The following is a 19,382-nucleotide window of genomic DNA, read 5'->3' on the forward strand; positions in this document are numbered from 1 at the left end:
TTATTACTTCCCTCCTTCTGTTTATTTACCTTGAATTTAATTTGCTCTTCTCTTAGTAGGTTCTTAAGATGGAAGCTTAAATAACTGACTTTAGATCTTTCTTTCTAATATGAACATTTAAAGTTATAAATATCCTTCTAAGTACTACTTTAACTGCATCCCACAAATTTTGATATGCGGCACTTTTATTTTCACTCAATTCCAAATATATTCTAATTTCCCTTGTGATTTCTACCTTGACCCATGGATTATTTAGAACTGTGTTTTTTTTATTTCCTAAATACTCTGTATATTCTTAATGTTTTCCTACCACATGAATATATTACCTATTCAAAAATAAATTAAGGATAGGGCGCCTGGGTGGCTCAGTTGGTTAAGCGACTGCCTTCAGCTCAGGTCATGATTCTGGAGTCCCAGGATCGAGTCCCACATCGGGCTCCCTGCTCAGCAGGGAGTCTGCTTCTCCCTCTGACCCTCCCCTCTCTCATGTGCTCTCTCTCCCCCTCCCTTCTCTCTCTCAAATAAATAAAATCTTAAAAAAAAATTAATTAATTAAGGATAAATTTAAAATAAGAATAATGACTTTTGGGGCACCTGGGTGGCTCGGTTGAGCAGCCAACTCTTGATTTTGGCTCAGCTCATGATCTCAGGGTCCTGGGATCGAGCCCTGTGTCCGGCTCCTTGCTCAGCCAGGAGTCTGCTTGAGATTCTCTCTCTCCTTCTCCCTCTGCCCCTCCCCCCACTCACACACACTCTCTCTAAATGAACAAACAAAAAAACAAATAAATCTTAAAAAAAAAAAGAATAATGACTCTCAAGTTGGAAATGAGAACCTACACACAAAGTGAGTGCTCTCTCCTATTTACCATACTCACCTCCATCATCCTGCTGCCCCCTTGACCAGAATATTTATCATGATGAGCTTCTTCCTCTCTCTCATTCCTCATATCCAAGCAACTACCAGGGCTTGGATATGGCTTTTCTGTCCTGAATTTTATGAAATACGCCCCCTCCTCTGCTATTTTGCCATTATCCCAATGGAAGCCACCATCGACTCTCATTTGCACGAATGCAGTAGGCATCACAATGGCTTCCCTACAAAATTCTTAGTTACCAGGGGAAGAGAGTGATATAACGTAGGGAAGACTGGAGGATGCCATCTTAATCATGTGATCAAAATGAAGATCACTGTGAATGAGACAAGTGGAAACCATGTACCACATGATAAGATACAATGAGAAAAATGCCACCTAAATATGTCATTTAAAAATTTATGCCAGACAATCCTATTATTTTAATTTACTCTGTACTAAATTTTCCTCCCTATTGTTTGATTTCATTAGCTTTCTTTCTTAGGGTTAGATTTTTTCATGGGCTTAAAAATGTTGATTTTCAGACTCATTTTGAGTGGTCCATGGAGATGTTCATTGTGCTTTTGAGCAAAGATTAATTTTTTAAAATATTTTATCTATTGGGACACCTGGGTGGCTCAGTCGGTTAAGCATCTGCCTTCGGCTCAGGTCATGATCCCAGGGTCCTGGGATCGAGCCCCGCCTCAGGTTTCCTGCTCAGCGGGGAGTCTGCTTCTCCCTCTCCCTCTGCCACTCCCCCTGCTTGTGCTCGTTTTCTCTCTCTCTCAAAAATAAAATCTTTAAAAAACATTTTTATCTCTTATTCTTATGTGTTTAGAGGAGCAATAGTGCCTTAGAAGTATTGAATTTACAAAGCAATCATTTAAAAGCCAACATTCTGGGGGCACCTGGCTGGCTCAGTCAGTGGATCATGAGTTCAAGCCCCATGTTGGGCATAGAGGTTACTTAAAAAAAAAAGAAAGCCCAACAGTCTGTGTCTAAATTCCAGTGTAGTAGAAAGAGCCAGGCTCTTAGGAGGCCAGAGTCCCAGTCTTTAATCCTAGCTCTGCTGTGTGATCTTGTTCAGGTTTCTGAATTTTTCGGAGACCTAGTTCTCTTGTTTAAAAAAACAGGCATAGGGGCGCCTGGGTGGCTCAGTCGTTAAGCGTCTGCCTTCGGCTCAGGTCATGATCCCAGGGTCCTGGGATCCAGCCCCGCATGGGGCTTGCCGCTCAGCAGTAAGCCTGTTTCTCCCTCTCCCACTCCCCCTGCTTGTGTTCTCTCTCTCCTTGTGTCTCTCTCTGTCAAATAAATAAAATCTTAAAAAAAAAATAAAAACAGGCATAATAACACCTTCCTTGCAGAGTTTTTGTGAGGATTAAGTGAAAGTGCCTGTCAGGGCTTCCCAAGTGTTGCTGGCTTTGTAACTGAAGCTATGATTGACTCTCCCATGCGGTGTGAAAGAAGCAAAGAAAGCTGATAATCTGCCAAATGTGTGCAGGAGGCTGCTGGCCTTTGCAAACAAAAGGACTCCAAATACCCGTGACTGTTTCCATTCAGTAGGAGTGGTCCCTTCATCCAGTTTCTGTCTGTGTGTTCTCAGAGGGAGTAAGGGGAACACACAGAAGCCAGAACATGTGTGTTGTTCTGGAGTCAGAAAGTGACACATTCAGTGGCAGGAATCAAGCTCCCGAGCTGACGTAGTAATAATAGCCTGGGGGCCATCGGAGGCTTAGGGAGGTAGGGGAGGTTTTGTTTTTTTTTTAAAGATTTTATTTATTTATTTCACAGAGAGAGACACAGCGAGAGATGGAACACAAGCAGGCAGAGTGCGAGAGGGAGAAGTAGGCTTCCCGCGGAGCAGGGACCCCGATGTGGGGCTCGATGTGGGGCTCGATGTGGGGCTCGATGTGGGGCTCGATGTGGGGCTCGATCCCAGGATCCTGGGATCATGACCTGAGCCAAAGGCAGATGCTCAATGACTGAGCCACCCAGGCGCCCCATGTAGGAGAGGTTTTTAAGCAAACAATGCTGGGGAAAACGCCACAGGTGAGTCCCAGTGAGGATCAGAGGCTGCTCCCCTCCAGCATTTCTTTTGAACATTTCTGAGTCATTGATGTCATTTTCTGAAGCCCTTCCAAACCCAGGACCCAGCACCGTGGTTTTGTCTCCATTTGGCTGTCATTCCAAGCTGCGCTCTCTGGGCCCCTCTGCCCCGGAGTGGCTCACGAGCTCCCCTCCAGCTCTGGCCACCGTGACCCCCATGTCCTGGCCAGCCCCACATGGATTTTCACTTGAATTAAATTTCATGACTCTCCCTTTTTGTTCAGGGTCTCCCTCGTGGCCAGTACACCCTTCACAAGGACACCAGAGGGGGACGTGAAGGGAAGAGAGAAAGAACTGGAAAAGGTAGGGGACTACACTCAAGGCATTTGCACATTTGGAAATTCATTTAATTCATTGAAGCCCTCTAAAGCAAATAAGACATAATATCTATTTTTACTTTATTAATGAGGCTCAGGGGGCTGCTAATAAACCCAAGTCATTGTTACTTTAATCACAAAGTTTTTGAAATTATAGAAAAAATATTTAGTTACATTAAAAGAACTGGTTGAAATCTGTTGTTTTATTAGTTTTTTTTTAAGATTTTATTTATTTATTTGACAGAGAGAGACAAAGCGAGAGAAGGAACACAAGCAGGGGGAGTGGGAGAGGGAGAAGCAGGCTTCCCGACGAGCAGGGAGCCCGATGCGGGGCTCGATCCCCGGACCCTGGGATCATGACCTGAGCCGAAGGCAGATGCTTAACAACTGAGCCACGCAGGCGCCCCTGTTTTTAATCTAATATAATTTTTTAGGTGGAGGAGGGGCAGAGGGAGAAAGAATCTTATTTTTGTTTATTTATTTATTTATTTTTAAAGATTTTATTTATTTGACAGACAGCGAGAGAGGGAACACAAGCAAGGGAAGTGGGAGAGGGAGAAGCAGGCTTCCCGCGGAGCAGGGAGCCCGATGCGGGCCTCGATCCCAGGACCCTGGGATCATGACCTGAGCCAAAGGCAGACGCTTAACCTACTGAGCCACCCAGACTCCCCTTATTTTTTTTTTTTTTAAGGTTTTATTTATTTATTTGACAGAGCGTGTGCACAAGCAGGGGGGAGGGGCAGAGGGAGCGAGAACAGCAGGCCGGACCCTGGGATCATGGCCCAAGTAGAAGTCAGACGCTCAATTGAATGAGCCACCCAAGCGCCCCGAGAAAGAGAATCTTAAGCAGGCTTCACGCCCAGCACGGATGGAGCCTGACACGGGGCTCAATTTCACAACCCTGAGAAATTAAGAGTCGGATGCTTAACCCACTGAGCCACCCAGGTGCCTCTGTTGTTATATTAGTTATAATTAGCCTAAAATAATTATTTTCATTCTGTTTTTTTTACTTCCTATTTTCGTAAATGATAACAACAAAAACACTACCGTTTATCAAATATATGCTCATGGAAGGCACTCTGCTAAACATTTTGCCTCTTCTGTCTCATTTAAGTGTCAGAACAAACCGATATAAGAGATGTTAATTGCCTCATTTTCCAGGTGAGGCCCAAAGGAATTTACCTTGTCTATCACTTAATGTTCTCACATAATTATTTTCCTAAGTTCCCACATACTGTTCATGATTGTTGTTTTTAATTGCTACATGCCCATAATGTCTCCTAATTTACTTAATTCCGTTTCCCTTGTTAGGTATGATGATGAAAAGAGCTGGGGGAAGCATTACTCATTCGTTTACTGAACAAATATTTAATTGGCACCTCCTGTGTTGTCAGGTGTTCTGCTAGCTCTAGGGGCTACAACGGTGAGCAAGACTTCGCCTCCACAGAGCAGCTCACAACCTCCTAGCTGATGTCAGCAGCAAGAGGCAACCGCAAGACAGGGTGGGGATGGGGGAGGTCCCGGATGCTGTGGGAGCACAGAGCAGGGAGCCTTGACACCCCCCCAAACTGTCAGAAGAGCAGCTGCCAATGAAGGCCAAGGACCACCACTCCAGGAAGACTAGGATAAGCCTAATGGCCACCATTTTATCATCGGCACAATTGGTGATGGCCGCCACACATGGACCACTCGTGGCCCTCTAATGGAACCTGGGAATTCAGGGGCTCCAGGGGTTCCAATACTTTAGGATTTAGAGCCCCAAACTATGTTCATCCCCTGGTGACTTTATCAAAAGCTTGTTTGCCATTCCCTAAGCCAAAGGGGCCCTAAAACAGCAACGTTCATGCTCCATTCAGTGTTTATGTCTCCGTCGTCCTTGTGGTAATGACGTCGGTGGTGACCAGGATGATGGTGCTGGGGCTGATGCTGGTTTTGAGAGCTTTCATCCCCTGAGCATCTCCATGCATCAGGGACTTCGTAAATGTTATTTCATTGATCTTCACAATAGCCCTAAGAGGTGGTGGTGTTATCTTCGTGTTTTTTGGGTCAGTAACTACATCAGAGAGGTTAGGTAATTTGCTCAAATTCAGCCCGCTAGTAAACACAGAAGGAGCCAATTCTTTAACTACAAGAGTTATTGCTTAGTGTGTTAAGAGCAGTCAGAGTGTGCTGGTTTTACCCTAAAGGGGCTAATTGTGGGTTATTGATTTTAATTTATGTAAACTCTGCCCCTTTTAATAGAAGGCTCAAGGTGGCTTACAATAAAAGCCTTCCAATATGGCTTAAAAATAGGTACTGTTGGAGGCGCCTGGGTGGCTCAGTCGTTAGCGTCTGCCTTCAGCTCGGGTCATGATCCCGGGGTCCTGGGATGGAGCCCCGCATCGGGCTCCCTGCTCAGCGGGAGGCCTGCTTCCCCCTCTCCCACTCCCCCTGCTTGTGTTCCCTCTCTTGCTGTCTCTCTCTCTGTGTCAAATAAATAAATAAAATCTTTAAAAAAATAAATAAAATGCTTTAAAAAAATAGGTACTATTGGGGACTCCTGGGTGGATCAGTCAGTTGAGCATCTGACTCTTGGTTTTGGCTCAGGTCATGATCTCAGGGTTGTGAGATCAAGCCCAATGTCAAGTTCCACCCTCAGCGGGGAGTCTGCTGGAGAGTCTCTCCCTCTGCCCCTCCCCCCACTTGCACCTGCTCTCTCTCTCTCAAATGAAAAATAAAAATAAACAGGTACTATTGGATGGGAATTCAAGCCAATGTAGAGTGGTTGCTGTGATTGCTCAGTGAGGGCTCTGAGCTTCCTGGCAGCCGTGGTAAAAATAGAGGTATTGTAGGGGCCCCTGGGTGGCAGAGTCAGGTTAGCATCAGACTCTTGGCTTTGGTTCAGGTCGTGATCTCAGGGTCGTGAGATGGAGCCCCACAGCCGGCTCTGCGCTCGGCAAGAGTCTGCTTGAGATTTTCTCTCTCCCTCTCCCTCTTCCCCTTCCCCCTGTGCTCTCTCTCTTTCTCTTAAAATAAAAAAATAAATCTTAAAAAAAAGAGGTATCGTAAATTGCAAAGCTATTATTTTGGAGATACAGTGCATGTTCTTCCTGGCACTAATTTAGAAATTCTATACAGATTCTATGAAAACCAAAGGCAGGTATCTTTGCTCAGGTTTCTCAAAAAGCAGACTCTGAGACGGAGATGTGTGTGCAGGAGGTTTACTGGGGAGGACTATCTGTAAGGAGGGAGGGAAGCAGGATTGTGCAGAGGGAAAGTGGAACTCGAGTGCAATTGCCGTGGGGCCTCGTCCTCCCGGTTCTGTCAGGAGCTCTGGAGCTTGAGTGGCTCTTCAGAGATGTCCCACCTTAAGTCAAGGGGCTAAGACCTTATACTCCACTCCTGTAGCGACTATTTATTGGATGTGGGCTTCCCCAGGGGAGGACACTGCCTTCAGTTTAGGGAAATTCTGGAAAGGGACTCAGTTGGGAGCCATCGGAAGCCAGTGCCTCTGGCCGCGGAGGGAACGCATGCTGTGGGGTCCTGAAAGGGAGACGTAGGTGGTACCACATCAACGACGACAGTCCACTCCTTGCCTCTGCCAGTTCCACCAGCTTTGTATAATCTACTTGTCCCATCTTGGAGCAGCTCCCTCAGGACTCTGGTAGTTTCTTTTGGGAAGAAGACTTGCAAGAGAAAGGTTAGTAAGACAAACTACAGACCCCACCGCTGAAGTTGGTTTTAAAGCTGCAACTGACACCCATCGGTTGTGGTAGGCAGATAATGGCCCACAAAGTAGTTTGCCTACCCGGAGTGCTCTCTTTGAGGGGTGGCACTGTCTCAGGGGCTCAGCTTTGGTCTCTGCGGTAGGCACATTGGATACCTAGCTGTGCAGTAGCTAGCTCAGCCTCCAGGACTGAGAGGTTGTGCTGTTGGTTTCATAAATGACCTCCATCCATGGGACTCTGGATACTTTGCTGACGCACTCAGTGGACAGTGCTGGGGGGGCTGATGACAGAAGCTGACTGAGAGCAACCCCTGCCCCCCGTCATTCTGGGTACTTGGCCGTTCAGTGCCTCCTCCATGGGGAATGTTTCCTGGGGGGCGCTTTCATATGAGGCAATGATCTTCACACTTAATAACCACATCCATAGGTTCGTCCACACGCCTCTACCCTAGACCTCCTTGTGCCTGATATTCCATTCTTTCCCTTTCCAGGACCCTGACACATCAGCCACCTCCCTCACCATTGCCCAGGAATCCATGCACATTCTTATCTTGGGCTACTTCTGTATGGACACAGGGTGGGTGACCACATGTACCCCCCGCAGCTCTCCCCACTGGGGGGATTTCCTCTCGCCACTCTCACACTGCGGCTCCTGAGTGGAGCGCATACAGCAGCAGTTCATTTTGGGCTCCATGTACCAAATGCCCCGCCTGGGAGGCCTCTTCCTCCTTGTCCGCTGGTCCTAAAGGACCTTTCCCTGGGACCACAGATACAAGAGCTGAGGGAGACGCACTGACACAGCAGTGACGGATGACAGCTATTCTTTGAATTGCTTGTTTCATTTGATAGAAGAATGAAAGCCTAAGTGTTCCTGTTTCTGAAGATAGCCCTAAATGTGCACTTGGACTTCTTACTGAAACAACGTTAGTTACCTGGAATATAGGCTATATTTAGGTAATGTTTAGAATGACACGTTAATAAAGTAATCTGTTAAAACGGGGGAAAAATAGCAGTTCTCAATTTTTGTTTGGTCTTAGGACGCTTTGACCTTTTAGAATTTTTGAAGACATCCCAAGAGCTTTTGTTTATGTGTTTATTGATTGATTGATTGTAATCTCTGTACCCAACGAGGGGCTCATACACATGACCCTGAGATCAAGAGTCACATGCTCTTCTGGCTGAGCCAGCCAGGTGTTCCTGTGGGTTATATTTATTGATATTTACCATATTAGATATTAAAAGTGAGAACATTAAAATAATATTTATTTATTTTAAAAAACAAACAAGCCCATTATATGTTAACACAAACAACTATATTTTCTGCACACAAAAAATTAGTGAGAAGAAAGGTTATTGTTTTAAATTTTTCAGATCTTTTTAATGTTTGGCTTAATAGAACACACCTGAATTCTCATGTCTGCTTCTGCATTCCATCTCTTGCTAGATGTTGTTTGGTTTGAAGAATGTAAAGAAAATTTAATCTCATGCAGATATTTAGTTGTAAAGAAGGACTTTGCAGTCACCATTAAAGGTTACAGAGACCCCTGGGGGTCCTCTGGCCACTTATTTGAGAACCAATTTTATAGAACAGAAAAAGCTATCAAAGATCTATTTTACATGTATATAGCAAGCTTTAGGATCACATGATTTCCCAGGGGAATTCTTTCAATCCTTCAGAGACCGATAATCCTAATGTTAGAAAAGCATGCTTAAAAAAAATAGGTACTATTGGGGACTCCTGGGTGGATCAGTCAGTTGAGCATCTGACTCTTGGTTTTGGCTCAGGTCATGATCTCATGGGAAGAGGGAAAAATTCCCTCTTTTTATGAAGTAAGTATAACATTGATACTTAAATACAATAAATACGAAAAAAAAAAAAAAAACCCAGAGATGCCTGGCTGGCTCAGTCAGTAGAGTGTGTGATTCTTGATCTCAGAGTTCAAGCCCCATGTTGGGGGTAGAGATTACTTAAACAAAATAAAACAAAAACAAAAAACAAACAAACAAAAAGCATAGATCATTCTTTTCTTTTAAGGTTTTTGTTTTTGTTTTTGTTTTTTTAGTTTATTTAAGTAATTTCTACACCCAATGTGGGGCTCAAACTCATGACCCTGAAATCAGGAGTTTGCATACTCTCTGATTAAGCCGGCCAGGCACCCCTAGGTCATTCTTACTTACAATTATTTATGCAAAAAATCCAAGTATTAGCAAATAAACTCTAAGAGGACATTAAAAGCAATATACCATAATCAAGTGGGATTTATTGCAGGAACACAAGAATGGTCTGATATTATTCATTAATGTAATTCACCATAATAATAAATTTATGGGGGTGCCTGGGTGGCTCAGTTGGTTAAGTGACTGCCTTCGGCTCAGGTCATGATCCCAGGGTCCTGGGATCGAGCCCCGCATCAGGGAGCCCGCTTCTCCCTCTGCTGCTTCCCCTGCTTGTGCTCTCTCACTCTCTCTCTGTCAAACAAATTTAAAAAATCTTAAAACACTACTACTACTGCTAATAAATTTATGAAAAAATATGTATCTATAGATATTGTAAACTTTTGGACTAAAGTAAATATCCATTCATGTTCAAAACATTAAATAAAAACAGGAATTAATGAATTCATTTTAATATAAATGTATATATTCAGAATGTATACTTCATTCCTTATTTAAAGGATAAGCACATGAGGTCAGGAACAAGGCAAGGATGCCCAGCATGTCCACTGCTATTGAACATAATATCAGAGATATTAACCAATGCAACCAGATAAGAGAAAACTATCAGAGGCATAAGATTTAAAATTAAAAAATAAAACTATCCTGGGGTGCCTGGGTGGCTCAGTCGGTTAAGCATGGGACTGTGGATTTCAGCTCAGGTCATGATCTCAGGTTTGTGAGATGGAGCCCCTTGACGGGCTCTGTGCTGGGCGTGGAGCCTGCTTAAGATTCTTTCTCTCATCTCCCTCCTCTGTCCCTCCACAACCCCTGCTCATATGCGCTCTTTCTCTCAAAACAAAAAAACAAAAAAACTTGTGAGTTTTCCAACTCTCCTATCATATATATAAATATAGTTTTATTTATTTATTTATTTATTTAGGGGGAGGGGCAGAGAGAGAATCTTTTTTTTAATTATTGCAATCTCCTAATACATTTTATTTGTAATCCAACATCCCCTGCAACATTCAAATTCTTCTGCTCACACCACCATTCATTGTACAGTCACATACTGAGCACCAGCAACGTGCTGGACAGTACGGTGTGTCCTTGCAGATACAAGTATGTATATTTTAAACTTTTTTTTTTTAAGATTTTATTTATTTATTTGACAGAGAGAGACACAGCGAGAGAGGGAACACAAGCAGGGGGAGTGGGAGAGGGAGAAGCAGGCTTCCTGCCGAGCAGGGAGCCTGATGCGGGGCTTGATCCCAGGACCCTGGGATCATGACCTGAGCCGAAGGCAGACGCTTAACGACTGAGCCACCCAGGTGCCCCACAAGTATGTATATTTTAGCATTCGTGCTTCGGAGATTACATTTTAGAGAGAATAACCAGGTCTGATCCTGGCTAACTTGAGACAGAGAATCTTAAGCAGACTCACGCCCAGCACACAGCCCGTCAAGGGGCTCCATCTCACAACCCTGAGATCATGACCTGAGCTGAAATCCACAGTCCCATGCTTAACCGACTGAGCCACCCAGGCACCCCAAGAAAACTCAAAAGTTTTAATGATAAAACTCACACAAACCAAATAATTCTATAGGCTACACATATATGTGCACATTTTTATAGAAATGAAGAAAATATAAATACGCAAATATGTTTCTATTTCTATGAACAATAACCAGTTAGAGGAAATAATGAAAGTGAAACCTTTATTTAGTATAGAAACAAAAAAGCAGAAAATATTGAGGAATAAACGGATAGCTATGTGAATGATGTGGACATTCTAACATAATCTGTGAGGGAGTTGTTTACCTGATATTGTGGTGCTAGGCATGTAGAAAATGAGTGAGTTTTAGTCATAGAGAAGGAAACATAGTATATAATAGGCAGGCTTGGCCCTGGAAGTAGCCACCTACCTAAGTCATCTGGAATCCCTCCAGCATCACAAGCCCAGGTACCGGGAGGGTGGTAACCTGTCCCAGGAGGGGAGTTTTGGGTGCCATCTTCTGCCCTGGCTGATTCTCCATCTGGCTCCGGGTCCCTCGTCCCTCTGAGCTGGGAAACTGGCAGCTGGTGTCAACGTGGTGATTTGCTTGGCTCTGTTCTCTCTTCTAGTATCAGTTTTTCCATAATAAAAACTTCTGCTTTGATCTGCTAGAGTGTCAAGTGTTTTATTTGCTACTGCTAAAATCGTCAAAACCTCTCTGAGGAAAACTTTAAAACACTCCCAAAAGGCACAAAAGGAGACTTGAGCAAAGCAAAAGACATCCCTTGTTCCTTGATGGGACAACTCAACATCATAAAGATATAATTTGCATCAAGTTCATCTATAATTTTAACATGATCCTAATAAAAATACACATTTTTTCCCAAGAGGAGTTGATTCCAGAACTCCTATAGAAAAATAAACATGCAAGAATAGCTATAAAAACCCAAAAAAAGAAGAACTGTGAGAAAGTAGGTTTGTCAAGTAATAAGTGATATTAAAAAGAATCTATAATTAAAACTGGTAATTGAATAAAATAACTGGTAAATGAATAGAAAATTAGAATAAAATAGAAAGTTCAGGAATAGACCTAAGTGCATATGGAAATTTAGTATATGATAAAGATAATATCTCAAATCATGGAGGAAAAGCTGGTTATTTTAAAAAATGATGTTGGGGCAACTGGTTGGCCATTTGGAGAAAGATAAAATTGGATTCGTGCTTCACCCTGTACACCAGAGTAAACTCCAAATGAATCAGAGGTCTCAGTGTAAAAAAAGAAAGACTGGTACTGGAAGAAAACTGGAGAATTTAAAAAATAATCTCAGGGCGGGGGAGCTTTTTAAACTCTAACTCAAAATCCAAATGCAACAAGAGAAAAGGTTGATGAATTTCTCTGCATAAAAATAAAGCAACATTAAAAAAAAATAAAGCAACATTAGCATTTCACAAAAATTTAATAAGCAAAATCAAAAGAGAAATACTAAACTAGGTGGAAATACTCCCTATATCAGAGATGAAGATCTAGGCACGACTGGGTGGCTCAGTCGTTAAGCATCTGCCTTGGGTTCAGGTCATGATCTCAGGGTCCTGGGATCGAGCCCCACATCGGGCTCCCTGCTCCTCAGGAAGCCTGCTTCTCCCTCTCCCACTCCCCCTGTTTGTGTTCCCTCTCTCTTGCTGCATCTCTCTCTGTCAAATAAATAAATAAAATCTTAAAAAAAAAAAAAAGATCTAATTGCCCTAATACATGAAGAAGACTTAAAATTGAGGGGGAAGAAAACTCTCCAAGTATAAAAATATAAAAGAGAGCAATATAAAAATGGACAAAAGAGACAATTTTTTTAAAAAGGCATACAAGAGTCCTGAAATACCTTTTGTGAAAGGGAAAATAAGCTATGTGGGTATTATACACACAGGAGAGAAAAGGAGGGGGGCAAGGAGGGAGAGAGGGAGAGACAGAGAGAGAAGAAAGGCAAGACGGGGAGCACAGAGTATGCTCTTTTCTCTACAAAAGAAATCATCTAGTAAATGTAGAAGGATTGATTCAATCAGAAAACCCTCATTTATGGCTGGTTGTGGCAAGGACATCAGTGGATGCTGAAGCCACCAGGTGAATACTGGGGAATGGGACACTGACCTAGTCTCAAAGTAGCGTGCCAAAGGTGACTTGTAGCTACAAAGGGAAAGGGATAGATCTACTTTAAGCAAGGGTGACACTGACCTAGTCTCAAAGTAGCGTGCCAAAGGTGACTTGTAGCTACAAAGGGAAAGGGATAGATCTACTTTAAGCAAGGGTGGCAACTTTGCATCACCAAGTAATGGAACAAACCGTCACAACGGGCCACCTCTCCTGAGAAATGGAAAATACACGATGCCACTTACGTGGTATTCTTGATAAAATATTTTAACCTGAACCTAGTAATGAGAAAATGATACAGATACAAATACAGAATATAGAATAGAAATTCTGCAAAGCCTAGAGTCTTCAAAAATGTCAATGTTATAAATGACAAAAAAAAAAAAAGATGTGGAAACTATTGTAGGATAAAGCAGACTAAGGAAAATAAAAAATGCAATGCATATAATGTGTATCTTAGATTTAAACAAAAAAGCAAATATAAAAGACATTATCTAGACAATTGGCAAAATTCACATATGAAGAGAAAATAATACTATATTATGGTATCAGTGTTAAATTTCTTGTGTGTCTTAATGATATTGTGGTTATAGAGAAAAACATCCTTGTTCTTTGGGAGTGCTTGGTGTTAGGGAGGAGCTGTTATGGTGCCTTAACTAGTTCAGCAAAAACAAATGAACAAAAAAGTAGCTATCTGGATCCTGGAAGCTTAATTTGAGACACACATTTATAAAAACTGGGGCTGTGATGATCTTCATGACACACCCTTAAAAACCAAAATCTGAATGGTTGAGAGTAGGGAGGTTATAGGGACACTCGATTATCATAAAAATCACCCTTGATGAAGTTGTTTTTTTTTTAAAGATTTTATTTATTTATTTGACAGAGAAAGACAGCAAGAGAGAGAACACCAGCAGGGTAAGCGAGGCTGGATGCCAGGACCCCGGGATCATGACCTGAGCCAAAGGCAGACACCTAACCGACTGAGCCACCCAGGCACCCTGATGAAGTTGTTATTGAACAGCCAGCAATAGAGAGGCTGTAAAGACTAGAACATGAGGAAAGAATGCCATCTTATTTATTTCATTTTATTTATTTTCATTTTTTTAAAAATTTATTCCTTTATTTGAGAGAGAGAGAGAACACGAGGGGAGGTAGGGGCAGAAGGAGGGAAAGAAGCAGACTCCCCTCTGAGCAGAGAGCCCAATGCGGGCAGGCTCCATCTCACACCCCTGAGATCATGACTTCAGCAGAAATCAAGAATTGGCCGCTCAACTGACTGAGCCACCCAGGTGCCCCAATTTATTTTATTTTTTTTTTTAAGAATGTGGTCTTATTATCTGTGCCGTAGACCATGGAAGATTTCTTTTTTTCTTTTAAGATTTATTTATTTATTTATTTTAGAGAAGGAGAGAACAAGCACATGCGTGTGCAAGCCAGGGGAGGGGCAGAGGGAGAGGGAGAGGGAGAGAGAATCCTCAAGCTGACTCCCTGCTGAGAGAGGAGCCTGGTGTGGGGCTGGATCCAAGACCTTGAGACCATGACCTGAGCTGAAACCAAGAGCCGGCTGCTTAACCAACTGAGCCACCCAGGTGCCCTGCCACTTTTTTTTTTTTTAACTTTTTAAAGAAAATTGAAAGGTATAACAGATGCAGAAAGAGACACAAATCACAAATGTATAGCTTGTTGAATTTCTATGATATATCCAGATAAGAAACAGAACAATCCAACAGCTCAGAAGCCTCTCTAGGGCTAAGACTCAAAATGGTTTGAGGATCACCCAGTGGATGCTTTCCCCCCCACCGTTCAGTTGGCATATTTATTTAATTTTTTTCAGCAAACATGTTTTGAATACTTTCCTCTGTGTCAAACACCCTAAAATGCATGTTGCATTCCATATCATGGTATTTATTCTCAGTATGTACCTGCCATAACAGAAGCTGTTTGTATATTAATATCCTTTTCAGTTAAAGAATAGATGTTTGTCAGGCTTTCACAGTCCAGCTTTCACTCATTCTTGGCACCCTTAGACTTTCCATTAAGGGGATCACAGACGCTCAACTTCCTCCCTTCCCTCCCTCCTTCCTTCCTTCCTTCCTTCCTTCCTTCCTTCCTTCCTTCCTTCCTTCCTTCCTTCCTTCCTTCCTTCCTTCCTTCCTTCCTTCCTTCCTTTCTTCCCTCCTCTTTTCTCTTTCATCCTCTCTCTGTGTCTCTCTTCCTTTCTTTCACTTCTACGCCCAACGTGTGGCTTGAACTCACCACCCTGAGATCAAGAGTGGCATGCTCATCTGACAGCACCAACCAGGCACCCCCCAGACTCCCTAATTTTCAACATGCATGCTTCAGGTGGCATTCACGTTACATCTGGTACCAGATGTGAGCGTGTGCCTCTGGCTCGGCTAATGAGAGTGTCCCATTTTCTGGCCATAGATGGGTTCGTGAATAGGAACATGATCCAGTCAGAGCCAAAGAGATGTAATAAAGATTTTGTTAGGATCATTGGGTGAGGCACACTCACTTTTCTATTAGACGTGAATGGCGTGGGTGGGAGTGGCATGGGGATGCGGACGTGGAAATGCCGAGAACCATTTTGCTGCTTCTGAAGGGTTACCCCAGCTTCAGGATTTCTGTGGGGTTGACTGAGGTCTCTCCTGAGACTTGATCACAGTCCACTTCTCTTTCTGCCCAACCATGCTTCCTTCTCTTTGCTCCCACAAGGATTGATCCCCTAAGCAGGAAACCTGCTGTGCCCCATCTCTGCCTCCGAGGCTGTTTTCTGGGGAACCTAACTTTGGCAGACATGGTGCTAAACACTTCCATAAATTATCCATTCTGCGGATGAGTTCTGAAGGCATACTATGTGTCATACACCCAACATTGTGACTCTCACGACAGCCTGTGAACCTATGAACCTCACTGTGAGGAAATTGAAATACAGCATAGTTGGGTAAATCATCCAGGGCCACACTGCTAGTAACACATAGAGTCAGGATTTGAACTAGGGTCTGTGTGATTCTAAAGCCAATGTCCCTAATGCTACTGCACAGACGAACCAATAGTGGAACTAAAAACCACCCCAGATTTCCAGATCTTCGGAGCCAGCATCTTTGTGCAGAATCCTCCCCGGCCTCCTATTATCACTTGGTCCAAACACCTTGCCTTCCTTGGTGGCCCTGCAATTGGACTTGAGCTCAGCCCTCAGAGGCTCCTCAGGCTGTGCATTCCTTCCTCTGGTTTTCTGGGCTCTCAGATCAAGGGAACGAAATCCCTCAGCTCCCCCCTTTCCCCCAGTCCCTGTCCTCCCTGTATTACTTTACTCTGGTTGCTGTAACAAAGCACCACCAACTAGCTGGCGTAAGACAGCGGAAATGTATTCCCAGGGTCGTGGAGGCCAGAAGTCAGAAATCCAGGTGTGGGCAGGGCCGTCTGAGACGCGGGGTAGAACCCCTGTTAGCTTCTGGGGCTGACTGCCAGTGCTCGGTGCTCCTGGACTTGCAGCGGCTGTCATGTGGCCTCCTCCCTGGGTAATCTATGTCTAAAGGGCCCTCTTCTCGTAAGACACCAGTCATACAGGATTAGGGCCCACCTAATGACCGTATCTTAACTTGATTATACCTGCAAAAGCCCTATTCCCAAAGAAAGTCACATTCACACGTGCCAGGGGTTAGGGCTTCAACAGATCTTTTTGGGGGACACAATTCAACCCATCACACCCCCTTAGACATTTCAGGCATGTGTATTTACTCTTCTCCAGGGAGAGGGGAGCAGACTGAAGCAGACATGTGTTGAAAACCCCATCCCTCCCCTATCCTAACAGCACTTCTTTGGGATTTTTTAAGTCATCAGAAGTCAAGTTCCTCAGTGAGATGTTCCAAGGAGCAGGCAACCCCCCAGGAATCCCCCATCCCCAACAAATCCCCCACCTCCAAAGACCAAACCCAACCATAGCCCTCACCCTCTGCACTCTCAGGTGCCCTATTCTCACTGGATTCGGATTTTCTGAGCTGCCTGGTGTAGTGTGACCAAGCAGGTCGTCGTTACAGGTGACTCTGGGCCAGCCTTGTGCGCAGCCTCACAATGAAAAGAAGGAAACATTTGTTAGCTCCATCTCATCGCTAGGACAAATGAGGACGGGGAGCTGTTGAAGCAAACCCAAGGGCCCGAGACTGGCGAAGGGGCAGAACCAGGACCCAAGCCGAGGCCTGGGAGTCTCTTACCCACAGTGTTTTCTTCTGACAATGCTCCCTTTCCCCCGCTCACCTTCCAGATGGTTCCTGCAAGTCTATCCTTTCACCCTGGGGTCTTACATGCAGGAGGTGACTGACATCCTGACTCAGAGCACCTCCCCCTTTCAAGAGAAGACTGTGTATTATGATCACTGATTCCCCAATGTAATCATTCCATTAAAAACAGCCAATAACAGGGGCACCTGGGTGGCTCAGTCAGTTAAGCGTCTGACTCTTGGTTTTGGCTTAGATCATGATCTCAGGGCCATGATCTCAGGGTCATGAAATCTAGCCCCCTGCCCCCAGTCCACGTCTACCCCACTCGGTGGGGAGTCTGCTTGAAAAATTCTCTCCCTTTGCCCCTCCTCCCACTCACGCTGGAGCTCTCGCTCTATAATAAATACATAAATCTTTAAAAAAATCCTATTAAAAAAACAGCCAACAACATCTTGTCGAGCCCCATTCATATGACAGATGACACTGGCCTATGTGTTTTACATTAAAAAAATTCAGCTTTATTGAGGTGTAATTGACATATAAAGTTGTAAGACATTTAAAAGTGTACATCATGGTGATTTGTTGTACTTATACATTGTGAAAGTGTTCTACCCTCTGGTTATAATAACCGCATCCATCAGCTCACATATTTCGTTATCAACTATTGTCACCATGTTTTACATTAGATCCCCAGACCTGTTCATCTTTTCTTTTCTTTTTCTTTATTAGTTTCAATATTAAGGTTTATTTTTTTTTCCAGAGTGAGATTAAGTAACAATTTAAATAATTATCTGTATGTATAAATGAACATCCATTCAGATAAAACATTACTGCTTAAAAGAAGCTACCTAAGAAATATTTTGTATGTAATAAATATATTTTATGTTTAGGTTAACAGGCACCATCTTGAGAGCAGAAAAGGTATTTTTAACCAATAAATAAATTACATTCAAGAAAACAAGATGTCTATATCTGAAGTATGATATTCCTTAAATGTTTTTCTTCATATAGCACCCAAACTTCCCAAATGTCTAGAAAGTATCTCCCAAAATATAACTCATACCTTAAGTCATAAAAATAAAGACCAAGAAAAAATCAATTTAAGACAAAATGTAGTTTATATTCTTAATTCCCCATTCAATAAAATATCAATTGCCAATTTATTAAAAGTAAATGAACTGTATATATGCAATCTGTTAATGCTGAAAATCTGAAATATAATATTTTTAAAAGTCACTCTTTCTCAAAGTACTTAAAATATTGCATCTCTGGTGGCAAACCTGAAAACTATCAAGCATTTTATTTCCCTAGTTTTCATTCTTCCACTCCCATCTCTATTCCTTTATCCTTTAACAGCCATCCATTGTTTTTTGTTTATTTTTTTGTTTTTGGTAAATATACTTACATCCCAAACACAAAACACTGACAATACTCCTTGGTAAACAAGGAAATCCCAGAACAGTCCAAGCCTACAGCTTTGCTCCCAAAGTGTGGCACAGGCTAAATGACAGGGGAAAAAAAACAATCAATGGCCCTTATTGATGCAGTCAGAATGCTCCTGAGAGTCCACAACTGTTTGAGAATTTGCTGATGTAATCTTGAAGACAGTATCAACATATTTTGCAGACAAATATCAGAGAATAAGTCTTTGATTGATAATTTTTCTATTTATTTCTGCCAAGGCGACTGAGAACACGAAAGCCTTTTCATCAGAGAGGTTAGCATAGATGTCAATTTCCTTTTCCTGTTTCTCTCTTTCTTCCTCATGTTTTTTGGCAGATGCAGTTTTAGGTCTTCCTCTTCCTCGTCTGATAGGATCTGAATGGCTGTTACTTCGAGACCTCTTTCTGTTTTCTAAATCCTTATTTACTGTAGAATTTATCTTCTCTTGCCTAACTCTCTCTGTTCGCCTTCTCTTGGCCTCATGCTTGTTTTCTGTAGAAGGTGGTGATTTCTCTGGGTGTTTTGCATTTAAAAGTTTTCTGCTAATAAATATATAACCACAAGGACACGATTTACATGCAACAGGAACCTGTTGGTCGCACTCGGGGCACGATTTGGTGGCCATCTTCACTTTCTTGGCTGGAGTTGCAGACATGCTCATCTACAGCAGCAGCGGCGATGGCGGCGACGGTGGCAGGGGCGGCTCCTCCCCTCGTACCTCAGCGGCCCCTCTTTTCTTTTTTTTTGATGTAAACTCTATGCCCATCATGGGGCTGGAACTCATGACCACAAGACCAAGAGTTGCATGCTCTACCCACTGAGCCAGCCAGGCGCCCCAAGACCTATTCATGTTATAGCTGAAAGTGTAAACCCTTTTAACCAACCTCTTAAGTGTTTTGTTTTTTTTCTTAAGATGGTTTACCTTTTGGGCGCCTGGGTGGTTCAGT

General features: G+C 43.1%; 1 protein-coding gene across 1 annotated transcript; it reads right to left on the reverse strand.

The window, feature by feature from the left end:
* Window positions 1–18,229: 18,229 nt before the first annotated feature.
* On the reverse strand, window positions 18,230–19,181 carry LOC123845555 (UPF0547 protein C16orf87). The gene has a single exon (XM_045876299.3). It carries the CDS (start codon window positions 19,094–19,096, stop codon window positions 18,626–18,628), a length of 471 nt encoding a protein of 156 aa, XP_045732255.1. The 5' UTR covers window positions 19,097–19,181; the 3' UTR covers window positions 18,230–18,625.
* Between the last annotated feature and the right edge of the window lie 201 nt (window positions 19,182–19,382).

The sequence above is a fragment of the Mirounga angustirostris genome, unplaced genomic scaffold, assembly GCF_029215605.1.
Source record: "Mirounga angustirostris isolate CCGP_5_RB_7025 unplaced genomic scaffold, mMirAng1.0.hap1 SCAF_6, whole genome shotgun sequence".
Classification (NCBI taxonomy): Eukaryota; Metazoa; Chordata; class Mammalia; order Carnivora; family Phocidae; genus Mirounga; species Mirounga angustirostris.